General features: G+C 43.1%; 1 protein-coding gene across 3 annotated transcripts in view; it reads right to left on the minus strand.

Moving 5' to 3' along the window:
* The window catches only part of RSU1 (Ras suppressor protein 1), a 230777-nt gene that overhangs the window by 194795 nt on the left and 18310 nt on the right, over nucleotides 1-17672 (minus strand). Inside the window, exons 3-4 of one of the 3 annotated variants that reach the window (XM_037983371.2) lie at nucleotides 11891-11942; nucleotides 1826-1876 (exon numbers count right to left, since the gene is read on the minus strand). The exons of 1 other annotated variant lie outside the window; for it this stretch is intronic. In XM_037983371.2, the coding sequence (XP_037839299.1) occupies nucleotides 1826-1876; nucleotides 11891-11942 (103 nt within the window). The remainder of the gene's footprint in view (nucleotides 1-1825; nucleotides 1877-11890; nucleotides 11943-17672) is intronic. One more of the 3 variants, XM_008002372.3, reaches the window with a different exon arrangement.

Below are 17672 nucleotides of genomic sequence, written 5' to 3' on the forward strand. Positions count from 1 at the left end.
TTTTCAAAGAAGAGATCAATGAATGATTTAATAGAAATAAAGGTTTTGCTTTCTTTCTGTTGGGGACAGGGTCTCCCTCTGTCGCCCAGGCTGCAGTGCAGTGTCATCACCTGGTTCATTGCAGCCTCGACCTACTGGGGTCAGCCTCTTGAGTAGCTGGGACCACAGGTGCACCCACCATGTCCAGCTAATTTTTTGATTTTTGGTAGAGATGGGGGCCTCCGTATGTCGCCTTGGCTGGTCTCAAACTCCTAGGTTCAAACAATTCTCCTATGTCAGCCTTCCTAAGTGCTGGGATTACAGGCACGAGTCACTGATCCTGGCCAGTTTTGCTTTCTTGTGTAAACTGGTTTGCACAAGATAAGCGAAACAAGATATCATTGTTATAACAATGATAAGCTTAGCAATTAAGAAATACTTTAATAAACTACACAACAGAGCATGTCAGTTATTACTGCTCACAAATCTTGGGGGATTTAGGAATCATGTGGCCCATCCTTCAAAACAAACCACGAATCCCTTCTGAACTGAGAATCGGGTCTCTGTGGACCACGGGACCATTTCCCAGAAAAAAACGATGGAACCGACAATAAATTACCTGTTACAACAATGACCACACAAGATTTATAGGTCTCACTTTTGGCTTCTGTGGCCACCACTACTTAAGTGGACAACTGTGTCATCACTCTGCCTTTGCCTTACAAATACACGCTTTGGCTAACAACAAACTAATCCGCTTGTTTCCTGCGCATGAGGGGACCTCGCTGCAGCTCTTAATTCTCAATAATCAACAGCTCTGTGCTTCAGGCTGTATATGACACACATACACACATAAATTCATGACATAAATCCCTCAATATGACATTCTGCTCAATTTCACTGGACTCGGAAAGCTCCTTAACAAATTCTTGCCACATGATTAGAAAATCATTCAAGTCTGCAGGAAAAACGGCAAGCAAAGAGAACTGACAGTCAATTAGGAACAGGAAAGGAGCGTGGGTCCCTGCCATTAATATCTTTAAAGCCAGTGCTGTATGAAGAAAATGGCCCATCATGCACACAAGATATTCATACAAAAATAGGCATTCATCCTACTGTATGCTAAGCAGATACTTCTGTGGGGCTCTATGGATGCCTAGCAGAATTTTTCTTTTGGGGAAGCCAGACTCAAAAATTTAAAAAAATACAGATGTAAAGGTCTATCATGTATACAATTTTGCATCTTTTCCCCCATCAAGCAGGGATGGAAAGTATATTGAACAGTTAAACCTTTTCCTTTTGAGGAGGAAATACAAATAAAAACAAAGAACTCGTTCTAATCATTTCAAGTTTTCAATGTTTTCAAGTCAGTTTTTCTCCTGAAATGCTCACCTATGCTCTGGCAGTTCAGGTCACCACAGCATTTACTATCTCTGAACGGAATCACTTAGAGAAACAATGCCATTTTTTTCCTCCTTGGTTTATAAACATGATAAGAAAGAATCTTCAGGCCAGGCGTCATGGCTCATGCCTGTAATCCCAGCACTTTGGGAGGCCAAGGCAGGAAGATCACTTGAGCCCAGGAGTTCAAGACCAACTTGGGTAACACAGTGGACCCTGTCTCAAAAAAAAAAAAAAAAAGAAAAGAAAAGAATCTTCGAAGTAGAGCTAACTACAAAAGGACAAAATACAAGATGACAATATTCTCATCTTAGTGTCACCAAAATAGGGTTTCTGTAACAAATCATTTGTCATTAGTTTCTTCCAAGGAAACAATAACAGACTCAGCAGTGCCATAGGATTACCTAAATGTCAGAAACTGTAAAAAATGAGAAACATCACTTACTTGTTAACTTGTTATGGCTGAGGACCAGTTGTGTGATATGGGATAAGGTAACTAAAAAGAAAAAAAAAAAAAGTCAAGTCAGTAAATGTATCGCTGTATTCGGATTCTACCTGTACTCCTACAAAGCAAACGGCAAAGTTATTTTCACAGGTTGAAGCATTATCACTCACCAAAATAGAAGCTAGGATTCATGGAATACGATCTGTTCAATGTTAAACCAAAGGAAGAAAAGGCACCCAACTAACGGTGCAATTAGCACAGCAAGTTAGAGCTAATGAGATTAATGTCACAGAATCCAGCATGACAAGGGCCAGTTAGCTCTGTGTGGTGCCCTGGCCTGCTTGCCCAGCCGTTAGTGATTCATCTCAATAATCTGTGCCGGTCAGAAAGACCAGCCAAGGGGATACAAGAGGATAGAGGTGCACAGGGGTCTTACTTGTGCTAAAAAATTTAATTATTTTTTTTGACGACACTTCATCCAAACAGAAACTTATCTAGCAGAAGGCTACCGGTGTTACTGCTTCATCTATGTTTGGTGCCCATCCAGAAATTCCCCTCCATGCTATCAGATGAGCGGAGTTAAAACCCTTCACAATTTCTTCTAAACATATTTTGGTTGACATTTTGAAGCACTGATTTGAAATGCAGATTGCTCTCCAGCTTCAAACATTATCATGGCGGTTTAATCTGCTTAGTAAGATTAGGTTTGCTTAAAGAATGGTTTTTCTAACTATAAATAAAGAAAATATATACACAGCCACAAAAGTAAAAGAGAGAAATGATCTGCCCTCTAGTCTGGGGTCTAAAACTTTACTGCATGTGTCAGCATTTACACACAGATGCATATACATGTGTGTGTGTGTGTAAATTTTTCCAATTTTTTTTTTTTTTTTTTGAGACAGGGTCTCGCTCTGTCGCCCAGGCTGGAGTGCAGTGGCACAATCTCAGCTCATTGTAACCTCCACCTCCCAGGTTCAAATGATTCTCCTGCCTCAGCCTCCCGTGTAGCTGAGACCACAGGCGCGTGCCACCATGCCTGGCTAGTTTTATATTTTTCGTAGAGATGTGGGTCTCACCATTTTGCCCAGGCTGGTCTCAAACTCCTGGGCTCAAGTAAGTCTCCCACCTCAGCCTCCCAAAGTGCTGGGATTACAGGCATCAGCCACTGTGTCCAGTCTCCCAAATTATTTCTATAAGAACATTCTATTAAAGCAGTAGAGGTTTTTCCTTAAACCGGTAAGACAAAAATTTTTCTCAGGAAGGGTCTCGATGTTGGGGCTCAGCATGCTTTGAAGAAAATATGCATCACTTCTACTGACCACACTTCTGCAATTTTTTTTTTTTTTTTTGAGACTGAGTCTCACTCTTGTCACCAGGTTGTAATACAGCAGCGCAATCTCGGCTCATTGCACTTTCCGCCTCCCAGGTTCAAGCGATTCTCCTGCCTCAGCCTGCAGAGTAGCTGGGATTACAGGTGTGTGCCATCATGCCCAGCTAATTTTTGTATTTTTAGTAGAGATGAGGTTTCACCATGTTGGCCAGGATGGTCTCCATCTCTTGACCTCATGATCCACCCGCCTCGGACTCCCAAAGTGCTGGGATTACAGGCGTGGGCCACCGAGTCTGCCCGCATATTTTTTTTTTTTCCAAACCATTGCAAACTTACAGAGAAGTTCAAAATGCAATACAAAAACCTGCTTTCCAGCTTGGACCACTGACATTAACTTTGCTGGCCTGACGCCCCATAAACTCTAGGGTATACCTCCTACAAGCAAATATGTACATAACCACAATACAACCATCAAAAGAGTTAACCCAGTACATGAGGACCATCTAATCCTAGCCCCCATCCAAGTTTCTCCAAATCCAAGTTTCTCCCAATTATTTATTTTAGGGAAGAAATAGGGTCTGGTTCAGAATTCACATTGTAGGTAGCTGTAAGGTGTTTGTCATCTCCTCTAGGCTGAGAATTTCTCTTTCCTTGACTTTCGTGACCTTGGCAATTGTGAAGACTGCAGGGGCAATTGTTTTATATTATGTCCCTCTATGCAGAATTTTTTTTTTTTTTTTGACGTGACCTTGCTCTGTTGCCCAGGCTGGGGTGCAGTGGTGCAATTACAGCTCATTGCAGCCTCAGCTTCTCAGGCTCAAGCAATCCTCCTACCTCAGCCTCCCAAGTAGCAGAGACTACAGGCTCACAGCACCATGCTTGCTTGATTAAAATTTTTTCTTTTTTTTTTTTTTTTAAGAAATGGGGTCTCACTCTGTTGCCCAGGCTGGAGATTTGTCATTTGTTGATTCTTGATTCATGCATCTGTATTAGTCCATTCTCGCATTGCTATAAAGAAATACCGGAGACTGAGTAATTTATAAGAAAAGAAGTTTATATGGCTCATGGTTCTGCAGGCTGTACAGAAAGCATAGAAGCATCTGATTCTGGGGAGGCCTCAGGGCGCTTTTACTCATGGCGGAAGGCAAAGCTGGAGCAGACATCTTCACATGAGGTATTAGCCTGTTCTCACGCTGCTAATAAAGATGTACCCGAGACTGAGACTGGGTAATTTATAAAGGAAACAGGTTTAACGGACTCACAGTTCCATATGGCTGGGAAGCCTCACAATCATGGCAGAAGGCAAAGGAGAAGCAAAGGCACATCTTACATGGCAGGAGGTAAGAGAGCGTATGCAGGGGAACTCCCCTTCATAAAGCCATTCAATCTCCTGAGACTTATTCACTATAACAAGAACAGCATGGGAAAGCCCCACCCCCATGATTCAACTGCCTCCTACCAGGTTCCTCCCACGACATGTAGGAATCATTGGAGCTAAAATTCCAGATGAGATTTGGTGGGAACGCAGCCAAACCATATCACATGGCCAGGGCAGGAGGAAGTGGGGGGTGGGGGGAGGTACCACACACTGTTAAACAACTAGATCTCACGAGAACTCTATCACTATACAGTACAAAAGTGGTGTGACGGTTAATACTGAGTGTCAACTTGATTAAAGGATGCAAAGTGTTGATGCTGGGTGCGTCCGTGAGGGTGTTGCCAAAGGAGATTAACATTTGAGTGAGTGGGCTGGGAAAGGCAGATCCACCCTTCATTTTGGGTGGGCACCATCTAATTAGCTGCCAGCATGGCCAGGATATAAAGCAGGCAGAAAAAGGCTTAACTGGCTTAGCCTCTGAAAAGGCTAAACTGGCTTAGCTTTCCAGCCTACATCCTCCTCCCATGCTGGATGCTTGCTGCCCTCGAATATCGGACTCCAAGTTCTTCACCTTTGGGACTTGGACTGGCTTTCCTTGCTCCTCAGCTTGCAGACGGCCTATCGTGGGACCCTGTGATCATGTGAGTTAACACTACTTAATAAACTCTCGTGTGCTCTCTCTATATATACAGATTTATATATATACACATGTGTGCATATATGTGTATATATGTATATATGTGTGTATACATATACGTGTATATATGTATATATGTGCATATATGTGTATATATATGTGCATTATGTATACATATATGCATATATATATGTATATATATACTATTAGTTCTGTCCCTCTAGAGAACCCTGACTAATACAGGAGGGATGGTGCTAACCCATTCAAGATGGGATCATGGTGCCCCCATGATCCAGTCACTTCCCACCAGGCCCCACCTCCAACACTGGGGATTACAATTCCACATGAGATTTGGTAGGGACACAGATCCAACCCATATCAGCATCCTTGGCAGGGATATCACAGAAACACTGTGTTCTTGTCATGGCACCCTACCCAGGACATCCGACTTCCATTTATCCCACTGATAAGGATCTTCGCTTTGATCGCTGAAGTCTGCCTGGCTTCTCCATTGCCAATGTCTTGTTTTCCCCTCTTGTAATTAGTACATTGGGAAAAGGAGGAAGGGTACTTTGATACAATGTCAATATCCTGTTCCTCACCAAACTCTAAACTTATTCTTGTGTCTTTTGGTCCCCAGTCAAGGCAACTTTGTCCCCCCCACCGAACTGGGATATCTGGCAATGTCTGGAGACATTTTGGATTGTAACAACTGTGGCCACTAGAAAATCTACAATTTCATTGGTGACTGGCATTTTCTGTCTGCTGGATGGCACTAGTGTAAAGCACTGGTGTAGTGGATGGAAACCAGGGATGCTGTCACACATCCTACGTCACGCAAGGCAGCCCAACCCATGACAAAGAATCATCCAGTCCGAAAGGTCAACAGCATTGGTGCTGGGAGATCATGGTTGATTTAGTTATACTTCTAAGGCTTTGCAGCTTGCTATTTTAGCTGATGGGTTATCATTTATCATTATTATTTACAGTGATGTTCAAATTGTCCCTGATTTGGCCAGTATGAGTCCATCCAAGCTGGCTTCTTAGTCCTTTTGACACGCCCCCTCATTCTTGCAGCACTGTCTTGCCTTCTGATACAAGATATTCAGGTTCATCTTGTATTTTTTCTGCCACAGCCCTGGAATCAGCCATTTCTCCCATGACCTCTGGTTCCTTTTTGTGGGAAGTAATATTTATAAGCCAAAATTCAGGCAGTAGATGTGCTCACTGCTATGGGCCAGGGTGGGGAGTTAGGTACTCTCGGCCCCTCTGAGTGGTCAGAGCTAGGAAATACACACACTCCTAACACCTGTATTGATTTCACTGTCTATTTCTACTTTTAAACACCCTATGTTCACCCCAATCTACCCAATTCCAATACATCTCAGGGCCCATTCTAGTTTTCTCTTTCCCGTATTTGTAATTCTCTCCTCTAACGACGACAACTCCACTTCTATGGTCTTTAAACCGTTTACTTATTTAATCAATACCCCTCTATAGAGCTGCATAAAACGGTTATCTTACAGTGAAACCGGGACAGCTCTGTGCTCACCTGCAAGGACCCCTGGAAGTTTGGTACTGATTCTTAATCAAGATAAGGAGGAGTGGGCCAGTGTAAAGTTAAAAACGCCCCTGGTGGTCCCCAGGGCCAGCTTGCTTAGACCATTCAGGGAGGTGCGGATCGGATCGATGCCTTACACCTGGTCACAGGGCCTAGGCTGGCTTGCTGACTGGCCAAGCACAGAAGACAGCGCTCCATGTTTTTGCTCAGGCTCTCCTGACACCAAGATTCCTTGGACACATCTTGATGATTCATAATCTGGAGACAAAATGTGTCCTATGGAGCCATACCAGTGAGTCTCTTGGGTCACCAGTGCTGGCTTGTGCTTTCTTCCTCCAGCTGAACCACCTTCTGTGCTCTTATTAAGTCCTCACGTGAGCAGGCGCTGTGGAATCTTAGGAGCCCTTTCAATTATCCAACATTTGTTCCATTACAGCAACCAATCTCCCCATCACCCCTTCCTCCTCACTCTGCCCTGATACTAAACTCCATGCCAAGCTACCTCCACCAGGACGCCCTCCTCACTCTGCCTGAGGCCCGACTTGCCCAACCCTCAGATGGCTGCTCTCCTCACCCACTAAGGTGCCAATGCTCCCCCACAGGCCACCCCTGAACGCCTCTCTTTTCCTGTCCCACTGATATGGTTAGGCTGTGTCCCCGCCCAAATCTCACCTTGAATTTTAATAATCTCCACTTGTCAAGGGCAGGGCCAGATGGAGATAACTGAATCACGGGGCGGGGCTGGGGGGGGCCGGGGAGGGTCCCCATACTGTTTGCATGACAGTAAATAAGTCTCATGGGATCTGATGGTTATATAAATGGGCGTTCCCGTGCACACACTCTCTTACCTGGCCCCATGTAAGATGTCCCTTTGCTCTTCCTTCGTCTCCTCCCATCACTGTGAGGCCTCTCCAGCCATGTGGAACTGTGAGTCCATTAAACCTCTTTCTTTATAAATTACACAGTCTTGGTATGTCTTTATTAGCAGTGTGAAAACAAACTAATACACCCAGTTAATGGCTTTAAGACTGAATTGTTACAGAATGGGACAGAAAGAGGCCAAGGGGAAGAAGAAAGGCATTTTTGTGGCTTTTATACAGAATCCCGATGGTGGTTTCCCACATGATGGTTAAGATGTTATACGCTGCAGAAATCTCACACATTTTTATTTCTAAGAGTTCAGATTTTTCTGTCCACCAGACAAAGCATTGCTCTGTCTCTGAGATATATAGTCTGACATGAAAACAATCTCCCCAGAAATCCCTGATAACAAACAAGATTATTAAAAAGATTCACAGATGTATCAGTTAAGATTATGCTCAGCTTCATGTAAGAGTAAACGACACTTAACAGGAGTTATACAAAACAGGAGTCTCTCTCTCACTTACACATAGGCAGTCCAGAGGCCCCTGGTTTCCTGTTACCAAGCCATCCCCTGTGCATGGCTCCCACCTTGGTAGGGACTGTACATTTGGGAATTTTTCCCCGAAAAATTCATATACGGAAGCCCTAATCCCCCGTGTATGGTATTGGGAGGTGGAGTCTTTGGGAGGTGATTAGGACATGAGGGTGGAGCCCTCATGAATGAGGTTAGTGCCTTCGTAAGAGGAGACATGCGAGACATGATCTCTTTCTCCACTGGGTGAGGATACAAGCAGGTGGCCTGCCACAAACTAGTAAGAGAGCCCTCACCGGACACTGCATCTGTCAGTACCTTGGTCTTGGAATTTCTGGCCTTCACGACCACGAATAAAAAATTTCTGTTGTTGAAGTTACCCAGTCTATAGTATTTTTTTTATAGCGGCCAGAGCTGACTAAAACACACCTCCTGGCCCAAGATGACAGCCTGAGCTCAGCCATCACATCGACATTGCTCTAAGGAAAAAGGAAAGGATAAAGAAGGCTTCCTCCTTCAGGACACATCCAAGAAGTTGCACACAGTATTTCCACTTACAAGCAAGTAATCAAAACTTAGTAACACAGTGATGCCTAGCTACAAGTCTGGCTTCTGAGTGACCACGTGCCAGGTAAAAATTAGGTGTTTTATTACCAAGAAAGATGGGTGAGCTGAAACTGGCAGACAATTAGCAGTCTCTCACACCCGCAGACCATCCATTTGAAAGTCACTGAAATCAAAAGAAAACTGAAGGTACTCCCATCTTCCCTGCCTTAATTTCTCCTAAAATAGCACAAGCAACTAATTAGAAGGGAAGAAAAAAATGTTGTTCTTCTCAAAAAAGTGCAAAGTTCACAAGCTTAGGTTCACAAGGACAGATTTAATGAGGGAAAACTGGTTCTTTTCAGTCATTTCATTGTGTCCTTTCAACAAACACTTAGCAGGAGAGAAACTAAAGAAGTTCAAAAGTTGTGTTTTCTTTTTTTTTCCTTTAATAGAGAAGAGAAATTCAGTAGTTGCTTCACCTGATCACACCACCAGAGTGTATTTTTCTTTCTCACTCTTGCCACGGGACCACATGCTAAAGTAGGTAAGAGGAAGAAAAACGAGAGCAGAAAATAAAAAGTTAATAAAAGATCTTTGAGAAAAATATTTAGGGCAACAAAGGACTGCAGGCCGGGTCTGCAGGGAGGGCAGCTAAGTTGAAAGAATCAACAGACTCCCACAAAGCTGGGACTGGCAAAGACCAAGTGGAGACACACGTATTTATACAACCAGTCACTCCTTTCCACTCGGGAATGGTGAATTCATTGTGAGTCTTGTATAGAAACGGCGCTGTTAGAAAAGAAGGGAGAAAAGGTCTACCAAAATAGAATGGGTTATTTAAAAGTACAAAAGCTGCCCCCGCTGAACATGTCAGGAAAACGGGAGCAGGCAGTACCACTGACCCGCTACCGGTGCCTTGCTGACCGTAATCACATCTGGTAGAAATTCTGCTGTGTTAATAACATCCTCTAATGCTCCTGCTAACCAGACACCGTTCAGAATGAGCTCCCCCAAAGCAGTGAGAACAAACTGTTATTAAAATTCCTAAAGCAATATTCAACTATGCTTTATCTGGGCATTTTCAGAGTAGAATACATTTCAAAATTCAACTCAATCACTGAGAAAATGTGTTGACGTGCACAGTGAAATGCTACAGTGCCTTGGTTATCATTCTATCTCTAGCCTCTTTAGGAATATTGTTTAGGTGAACGTTGGATCAGGCCAAAATGAACAGTGGGAAGCAAAATCATTGGGAGGGAAGCATTTGTTGGGTGTGGGGGCGGGGTGAGATTGCTGGCACTGTACCTGTGATTTATGATTTTTTTATTCTTGAGCCAGGAAGGGAATCAGCACGAAAATGCTAGAAAGGAATTAGCTGGTTCAATAATTTCACAAGAAAGACAATCAAGGACTCACGCAGGCACTTATTGACTGGATATTTACCGATCACACTCAGAGCGCCGGCCATCTCTACCTTGGAGATTCTCTTAGAGGCAGCATCGATCACACATCCTGATTAGCCTGGAATGGTCTCGGATTACACCAACTGTCCCTCTAAAAAATGTCCTGGTTTGGAGGATAAGCTACACGATCACCCAACTTACAGAAGAGAGAATATGGATCAACCACTTAACACGCTAGGTATAAAAGAATCATGGACACTGGGAGGTAGATTTACAAGGACAATGGCAGTTCAGAAAGAGATGTTACTTATTGTAAGACGTAACAAATTGAGAAATACTTTAGGGTACAGAGTATACCATGCACCCAGGGGACCTCTGCAACTCATGGGTGATGGAATCAATCCGAGGCTTATCTGAGCGCAGAGATGAAAAACAGGGAAGGCATATGATAGGGTCTGGCTCTGTGTCCTCTCCTAAGTTTTACGTTGAATTGTAATCCTCTGTGTTGAGGGAGGGACCTGTCATGGGGGTGGACTCCCCGCTTGCCTTTCTCATGATGGTGAGTTCTCACCAGATCTGGTTGTCTGAAAGTGTGTTAGCACCTCCTTCTTTGCTTTCTCTTTCTCCTGCTCTGACGTGATTGCTTCCCCTTCACCTTCCACCATGATTGTACGTTTTCTGAAGCCTCTCAGCCATGCTTCCAGGTATAGCCTGTGGAACTATGAGTCAATGAAGCCTCTTTTCTTCAGAAGCTACCCAGCCTCAAGCTGTTCTTTATAGCAGTGTGAGAACGTACTAATACAGGATAGAACCTGGAAGGAGTGGTCAGTATTTTAATGGAGTAAATTCAGAAAAATCAAAGAACTAGCTGGAGTGTAGTGGCATGATTTTGGCTCACTGTAACCTCCACTTCCCAGATTCAAGCAATTCTTGCGCCACAGCCTACCAAGTAGCTGGGGTTACAAGCGTGCCCCACCGTACCCAGCTAATTTTTGTACTTTTAGTAGAGACGAGGTTTCACCATGTTGGCCAGGCTGGTCCTGAACTCCTGACCTCAGGTGATTCACCTGCCTTGGCCTCCCAAAGTGCTGATTACAGGCATGAGCCATCTGTCAAAAAAAAAGAAAAATTAAAAACAAAAACAAAAACAAAAAACAATCAAAGAACTGGCCAGATGTGGTGGCTCATGCCTGTAATCCCAGAACTTTCGGAGGCCGAGATGGGCAGACTGCCTGAGCTCAGGAGTTCAAGACTGGCCTGTTCAACATGGTGAAATCCCGTCTTCACTAAAGTATAAAAAATTAGTTGGGCGTGGTGGTGCATACCTGTAGTCCCAGCTACTCGGGAGGCTGAGGCAGGAGAATCACTTGAAACCAGGAGGCAGAGGTTAGTGTGATAACTGACATCGCACCATTGCACTCCAGCCTGGGCAACAGAGTGAGACTCTGTCTCAACAAAAAAAAAGAAAAGAAAAGAAAAAGAAAAATCAAAAAACTAAAACTCCTAGAAAAAGAATCATTATGTCTAGATAACTCATGGAAGCAGATATCAGTATTTGAAATAGGTCCTGTTTTTTTCCTCTTCTTCAGGATAAAGTAGACAACATAAGGAAGGAAAAATAAGCAGGATACAATCCACAGCCCTGTAATATAACGTTACTGACTTGTTCTCAAGGTGGTCCAACATATCACAAAGATGTGGCACTCTGGAACTTGTCTCCATAGTTTTCAATCTGACAAATTAGGAAGCAAATGATTCCTTTAGTAGCATTTCAGAGATGGGAAAAAGTTCTAGCTTCACAGAATGGCACTTACATCCAGAGAGATGAGGGGGATCAAAGCCAGGATGAGACACGGGAGATGAGACCTGAAAATACACAAAATGAAACTGAGCTTGGAAGTTTCTAAGATCTTCTCATTGGTGAGCACTGGCCATCTTGAACTCTAAATGAATGGTTCTGTAACGTTGGTCATAAAAACTGGACCGCAATCACCAGTTCAGCTCAAAGATTGTGCATTTCGAATGGAAGCCATTAAAGAGGCCTTGCTATCCGCAAAGCGTTGATCACTTGTTTGTTGTTTTGAGATAGAGTCTCACTCTGTCACAGGCTGAAGTACAGTGGCATGATCCCGGCTCACTACAACCTCCGCCTCCCGGGTTCAAACGATTCTCCTGCCTCGGCCTCCCGAGTAGCTGAGACTACAGGCACGCACCACCACACCTGGCTAATTTTTGTATTTTTAGTAGAGATGGAGTTCATTATGTTGGCCAAGCTGTTCTTGAACTCCTGACCTCGTGATCCACCCGCCACAGTCTCCCAAAGTGCTGGGATTACAGGCATGAACCACCGTGCCCGGCCAGTGCTTTTTCACACCTCTTGTGGTTTCAAATGTAACATGCTGGAAGAACCACCATACCTTCTCGGACATTCAAAGGAGGCCACCTTGTTTTACCACTGCAGGGTGCACTATTCCAATTCTGCAAGATTCTACAAATTGCATTGTAGACAGAACCCTCTGCAGTTGTGCACAGAGACCGCCATGTTAATGGAAATCATCCCAGAGTTCTAGACCACAAAGAATTAACTGGATCTTAACATGTAGCGTGGTGTAAATGGCTTTTCCATTTTGGCTCCCTGGTGGACTAGAAACAGCCACAGCTTTAAATAACCCTCATCAGAGGCTCCACAGGAATGTGGAAGCTGGCCAGATGTCAGCACCGGGCAGCAATGCTGACCAACTTGAGCTCTGCATCTCCGTGATGCTGCTTAAAATGCCTGCCCATGTCGCATGGCTGGAGTTATTTCACCCTTGGTAGTAGGACACAGATTCTGATCTACTTGCGTATGCAGGTTCTGACAATGTATTAAAATGAAGACAGACAATAAAATATTTAATATCAATAAATAATAAAAATATTATATTCATCAACACACCCAGAATCATAAAATCCTTTCTTTTGAATTTTGTTCATAAGTTAAAACTTTAAAAATATCACTGTGGGATGAAAGCTTTTCCTTAGTTCACAACTAATTATTGTTCAGGGTTACTGAAACTCTTCAGTAGTAAGTTTTCAAAATACTTGAAATTTTGAATACTTGACCGAATTCTACTAGGTACAGATAAAGGGTCTATCAATCCCAATTAAGTCATCTCTCAATCAACAATAAAACAATTGAACATATGACAACTGAAAAAAAAAGATGGCCCCTGTTTCTACACGTAAGAGCAGCAAATTCACCTATCTTGAGAACCCTCCCATGAGCTGGTCACTAATTGGAGTCTTTCAGTCCATCAGGACATTAAGGAGAAAGAAGACAGACAGACCCAAGACGCTGGTATTTAAATTATGGAGCCCACATCATTCCTGTCCAACCACATCATTTTATAGTTTTTGCTCCAGGAGAAAATACACATAAAAAACTATTTCTGAAGATGCCTGGGAGAATTAAAGAGAAAAATATAGTAAGCCACCTAAGAGATGCAGTCTTTGGATGCTATTAACAAAACTTGGTGAGTTACAACTACTCTGCAAGCCACTGTACTTCTTTGGTGGGACAGGCATAGAATATGAGTGAGATGCAGTTGCTGCCCTCAATGAGCTTCCTCTGCAATAAGGAGATGAAATAAAACACTAGGATACAATACAGAACGTGATGGTGAATGTTGTCAACTTGACCGGGCTACGAGATACCCAGATAGCTGGTAAAATGTTCTTTTCCCGGTCTGTGAGGGTGTTTCCAGAAGAGATTAGCATTTGAATCAGGGGACTAAGTAAAGAAGACCCACCCTCACCAATACAGGTGAGCAATAACCAATTCATTGAGCGCCTCATAGAATAAAAAGGCAGAGGAAGGGAGAATTCATGAAGATCCATCTTCTCCTGCCATCAGACATCACAGTTCCTGGTTCCTGGGCCTTGAAATTCTGGGACTTGCATCACTGATACGCACCCCTCTTGTGACTCTCCAGCCTTCGGCCTTGGACTAATCATCACCAACTTTCCAGGTTCTCCAGCTTGTAGACAGCACATCATGGAATTTCTTAGCCTCCATAATCGCCTGGGCCAATTTCCATAATAAATCTCTATATATTGCCTGTGGATTCTATTTCTCTGGAGAACTCTGACAGGCAGAAGACTTGTACCATAAAAGTAGCAAGCTGTTTTGAAACTCCCATTAAAAGGCAAGTGCTGAACATTTTTTTAGGGTTAATAAAATCTTCAAGGACCAGAGTCCCTTTTATTTTATACCTAACTACCTTCCTCCTCTGTCTCCTCCTTTTTCTTTTTGGTTTGCTTGTTTTGACTAATTTTTCTAGCATAGACTATTTTATTTGTGTAACACAAGATGTATGTAGTTTTAGAAATCATAGTTGTAGAATGTTAGAGCCAAACGAACCCTAGAAATCAAAGAACTTAAGCTCCTCAATTTACAGATAAGAAAACAGGGGACCAGAGAAGTAAAGGTATTCTTCTAAGATTCCACAGGCCACCAGAATCAGAACAGAGTACAACCAAGTTTTCCACATTCTAAATCTTGAGCTTCTTCCTTGAAAACTGAAAAAATAATATTGACACCTGGATGGAATGTCCTTTATGACAGAAATTCCAACCATAATGAAAATAATATAAACCTGAATGGAAAAGTCCTTCCTATCTAGAATAAAATAAGACACAAAAGCAAAGCAAAGAATGCATAGTTCCTAGCAGGTGAGACCGGCCCTGTCATCCCATGAGATCCCAAGAAAATCACTGGATTGTTCTGGAGTACAAATTCCTCATCTTAAAAATGAAACAAAAGAGAGAAAAAAGAATATTTATGCAATGACCACTACATCACTGTGTTGTGCTAAGCACTTTACCTATCTGCTCACTAGAATCAAAAATGTTAACACAGTCTCAGTGGGGTGGCTTGCACCTGTATTTCCAGCACTTTGGGAGGCCGAGGCAGGCAGATCACCTGAGGTCAGGAGTTCGAGACCAGCCTGGCCAACATGGTGAAACCTCATCTCCACTAAAAATACAAAAATTAGCCAGGTGTGGTGATGGGTGCCTGTAATCCCAGCTACTCGAGAGGCTGAGGCAGGGGAATGGTTTGAACCCAGGCGGCAGTGGTTGCAGTGAGCTGAGATTGCACCACTGCACTCCAGGCTGGGTGACAGAGTGAGACTCAGTCTCAAAAAAAAAAAAAATGTTCAAACAAAATAAGGCAATAACAAACAGCAATAGCTAATGCTTACCAAATGCTTAAAACATGACAGTTTTAAGAACTTTATCAATTTACCTATTTCTCACAATAACCCTACAAGGCAACAGTAGTAGTATCTTCTTCCCTCTCAATTTTAGATGAGAAAAATGAGACACAAGAGGTTATGTAACTTGCCTGTGATTTCGGAACTAGTAAGCAGACAGAATCCCCTAAAAGCTGTTTCCAAACAAGAAGTTGATTAATCCTGATACTGTTTTACTGGCTAAACAAATATGCCACTGGTTGCATCCACAATTTGCCAATTGCATGGCATTTGATGACATTCAAAAGACAAGAAGGAGTTTAAGTACGTACATAGGTTCTTTTATTTGCCAAAGTTAAGACATGAGCGGTATTAACTGTGCACACTTTGCATTTCAGAAAATAGGGTGTTTCTTCAACCCCCGGGACCGCTAGAGATAAACAAGCCGCCCAGGTGGGGCACCGGCACTCTATTCCCAGGGTCTGATGTCGGGCGTTTCTCTATGACTCTCCATTCTCCCGTTGAGCAACAGCTCTCTGCGTCCACCTCAACCTTCCCCCATACTTCTCACCTGAACCTGGTACCACATTTCCCCGGGAAAAGCAAACCTCCTTTCCAAGCAGGAGGAGCTGGAATCCCAAACCTGCTGCCTGTACAAAAGCCACATGACTCTTGGAGCTCTAAGAGTTCTAAGTCCCCCAAAAGTCACTAAATATTAGAAGACCATGGTGTGCACCTGCTCTTACCAGAAGGCAGAACATGATTTGATCTCGAAGGCAGCTCAACTATTATTTTTAACCTTGGATTTTGATTCTCTCCCCACATGTCATCCCTTATCCTGGCCTCCAAGTGTTGCCTTCTCCAATCCTGTAACCAGTCACCTAGACTGACACTGATAACCAACTGGCCCCTAAGTCAAACTTAGGTTTGTTTCTTCTGATCTGCCCCAGGCTTTCCTAGATCTTCACCGTGTGTGAGGTCTTTTCTCCCAATCCTGCTCCAGTCCCTTCCCTCTGCCTTTCTCTCAACATGCACAGATGCAGCAAACAAATCTGCCATCAATGACACCCATAAACCCTTACCCTCGTGTTCTTTGCTCACCCCAAAGGCCCATTAGACTCTTCACCCCCAAATCCCCACCTCATCAGAGCTCCCACAATGGCAGCTTCAAAACAGACTATGCCTTGGCTCAACAAGGGTGAAATTGCCAAACTGTTCATCACAATGATCATTTTTTGAGTACCTGGTCTGCATCAGATACTACATACACATTTTCCTTCACTTCAGGAAGATATTTTTCCCACTGTACCAAGGGGGAAAGAGTGTGGGTGCAGGAAACGTGGAGGCAGCGTGGCATATTTCAGGAATCCTGAAACCCTACATCAAAACAGAGAAACTAGGCAGCAAGAAAAAATTCAAGGACACGATTTGCAATAAAACTAGGTAATAAAGTGTCCCCACAAAAAACTCCAAAATACAAGTAGATGAGGACAAGCTACCAATAACCCAAAGACTGGTGTGATATCAGCACGTATGTGATGAAAGCAGAGAGAACCCAAGGAGCGTCGAACAACTTGAGAACAGAGAACCCCCAAATAGCTAAACAAATTCACCAGGAAGCCCCAAAGACCTCTGTGAGAAGAGCAGCTGAAATTAGGAAGGGTTTGTCCATTCCAACAGCGGGGCCTGCAGTAGGGTCTGATGGATCAAAACAAGTCTAGGCCCTGTGACCTGGAAACTGACCACCTAGGGCTCCCTTGCAGGACAGGGCCTAGAATCAAAGCTGGATAAGACAGAAATAATAGAAACCAACGACAGACGCACACTGCCTATAGGGTAGCCCTACTCCACAAGGAGCAGTAAGTAAAAATTAAAAATTTTTAAAAAGAGAGAAAAAAGAAGAGACCAAGGATAGAGAAGATCCAGATAAAAGTGGGCAGAAGGACTGAACCAAGTCACCTGAAAGCAAGCCACTGTATTTTGAATACTACATAAAATCAACCAGAGGACAGAGCTCTGTAAAGTTAGAAAATCTATCTAGAATTCAGCCTTCCTCTGAAAGTTTAGGAAAATTAATTTCATTTAAAATGAGTGACATAAAAAATATTGGAAGCAAATCCCATAAAGTTATTATGGAATAAAAGGAAAAAGAAAGTGGAGAAGAACATCATTGACCATGAAAGCTCACTAACCAAAAAGATGCCCAGAAAACAGGGCAAAACTATAACTGACTATTTCAAAACAAGGTAAAAAGACATTACAACGACGATACATGACATAAAACAGAAACATAAATCTGATTTCCAAAAATCCAGTAATAAAGGGACAAAACTTGAGAAAAAAATTAGAAACAAAAAAAAATTTT

This window comes from Chlorocebus sabaeus, chromosome 9, assembly GCF_047675955.1.
Source record: "Chlorocebus sabaeus isolate Y175 chromosome 9, mChlSab1.0.hap1, whole genome shotgun sequence".
Taxonomy (NCBI): Eukaryota; Metazoa; Chordata; class Mammalia; order Primates; family Cercopithecidae; genus Chlorocebus; species Chlorocebus sabaeus.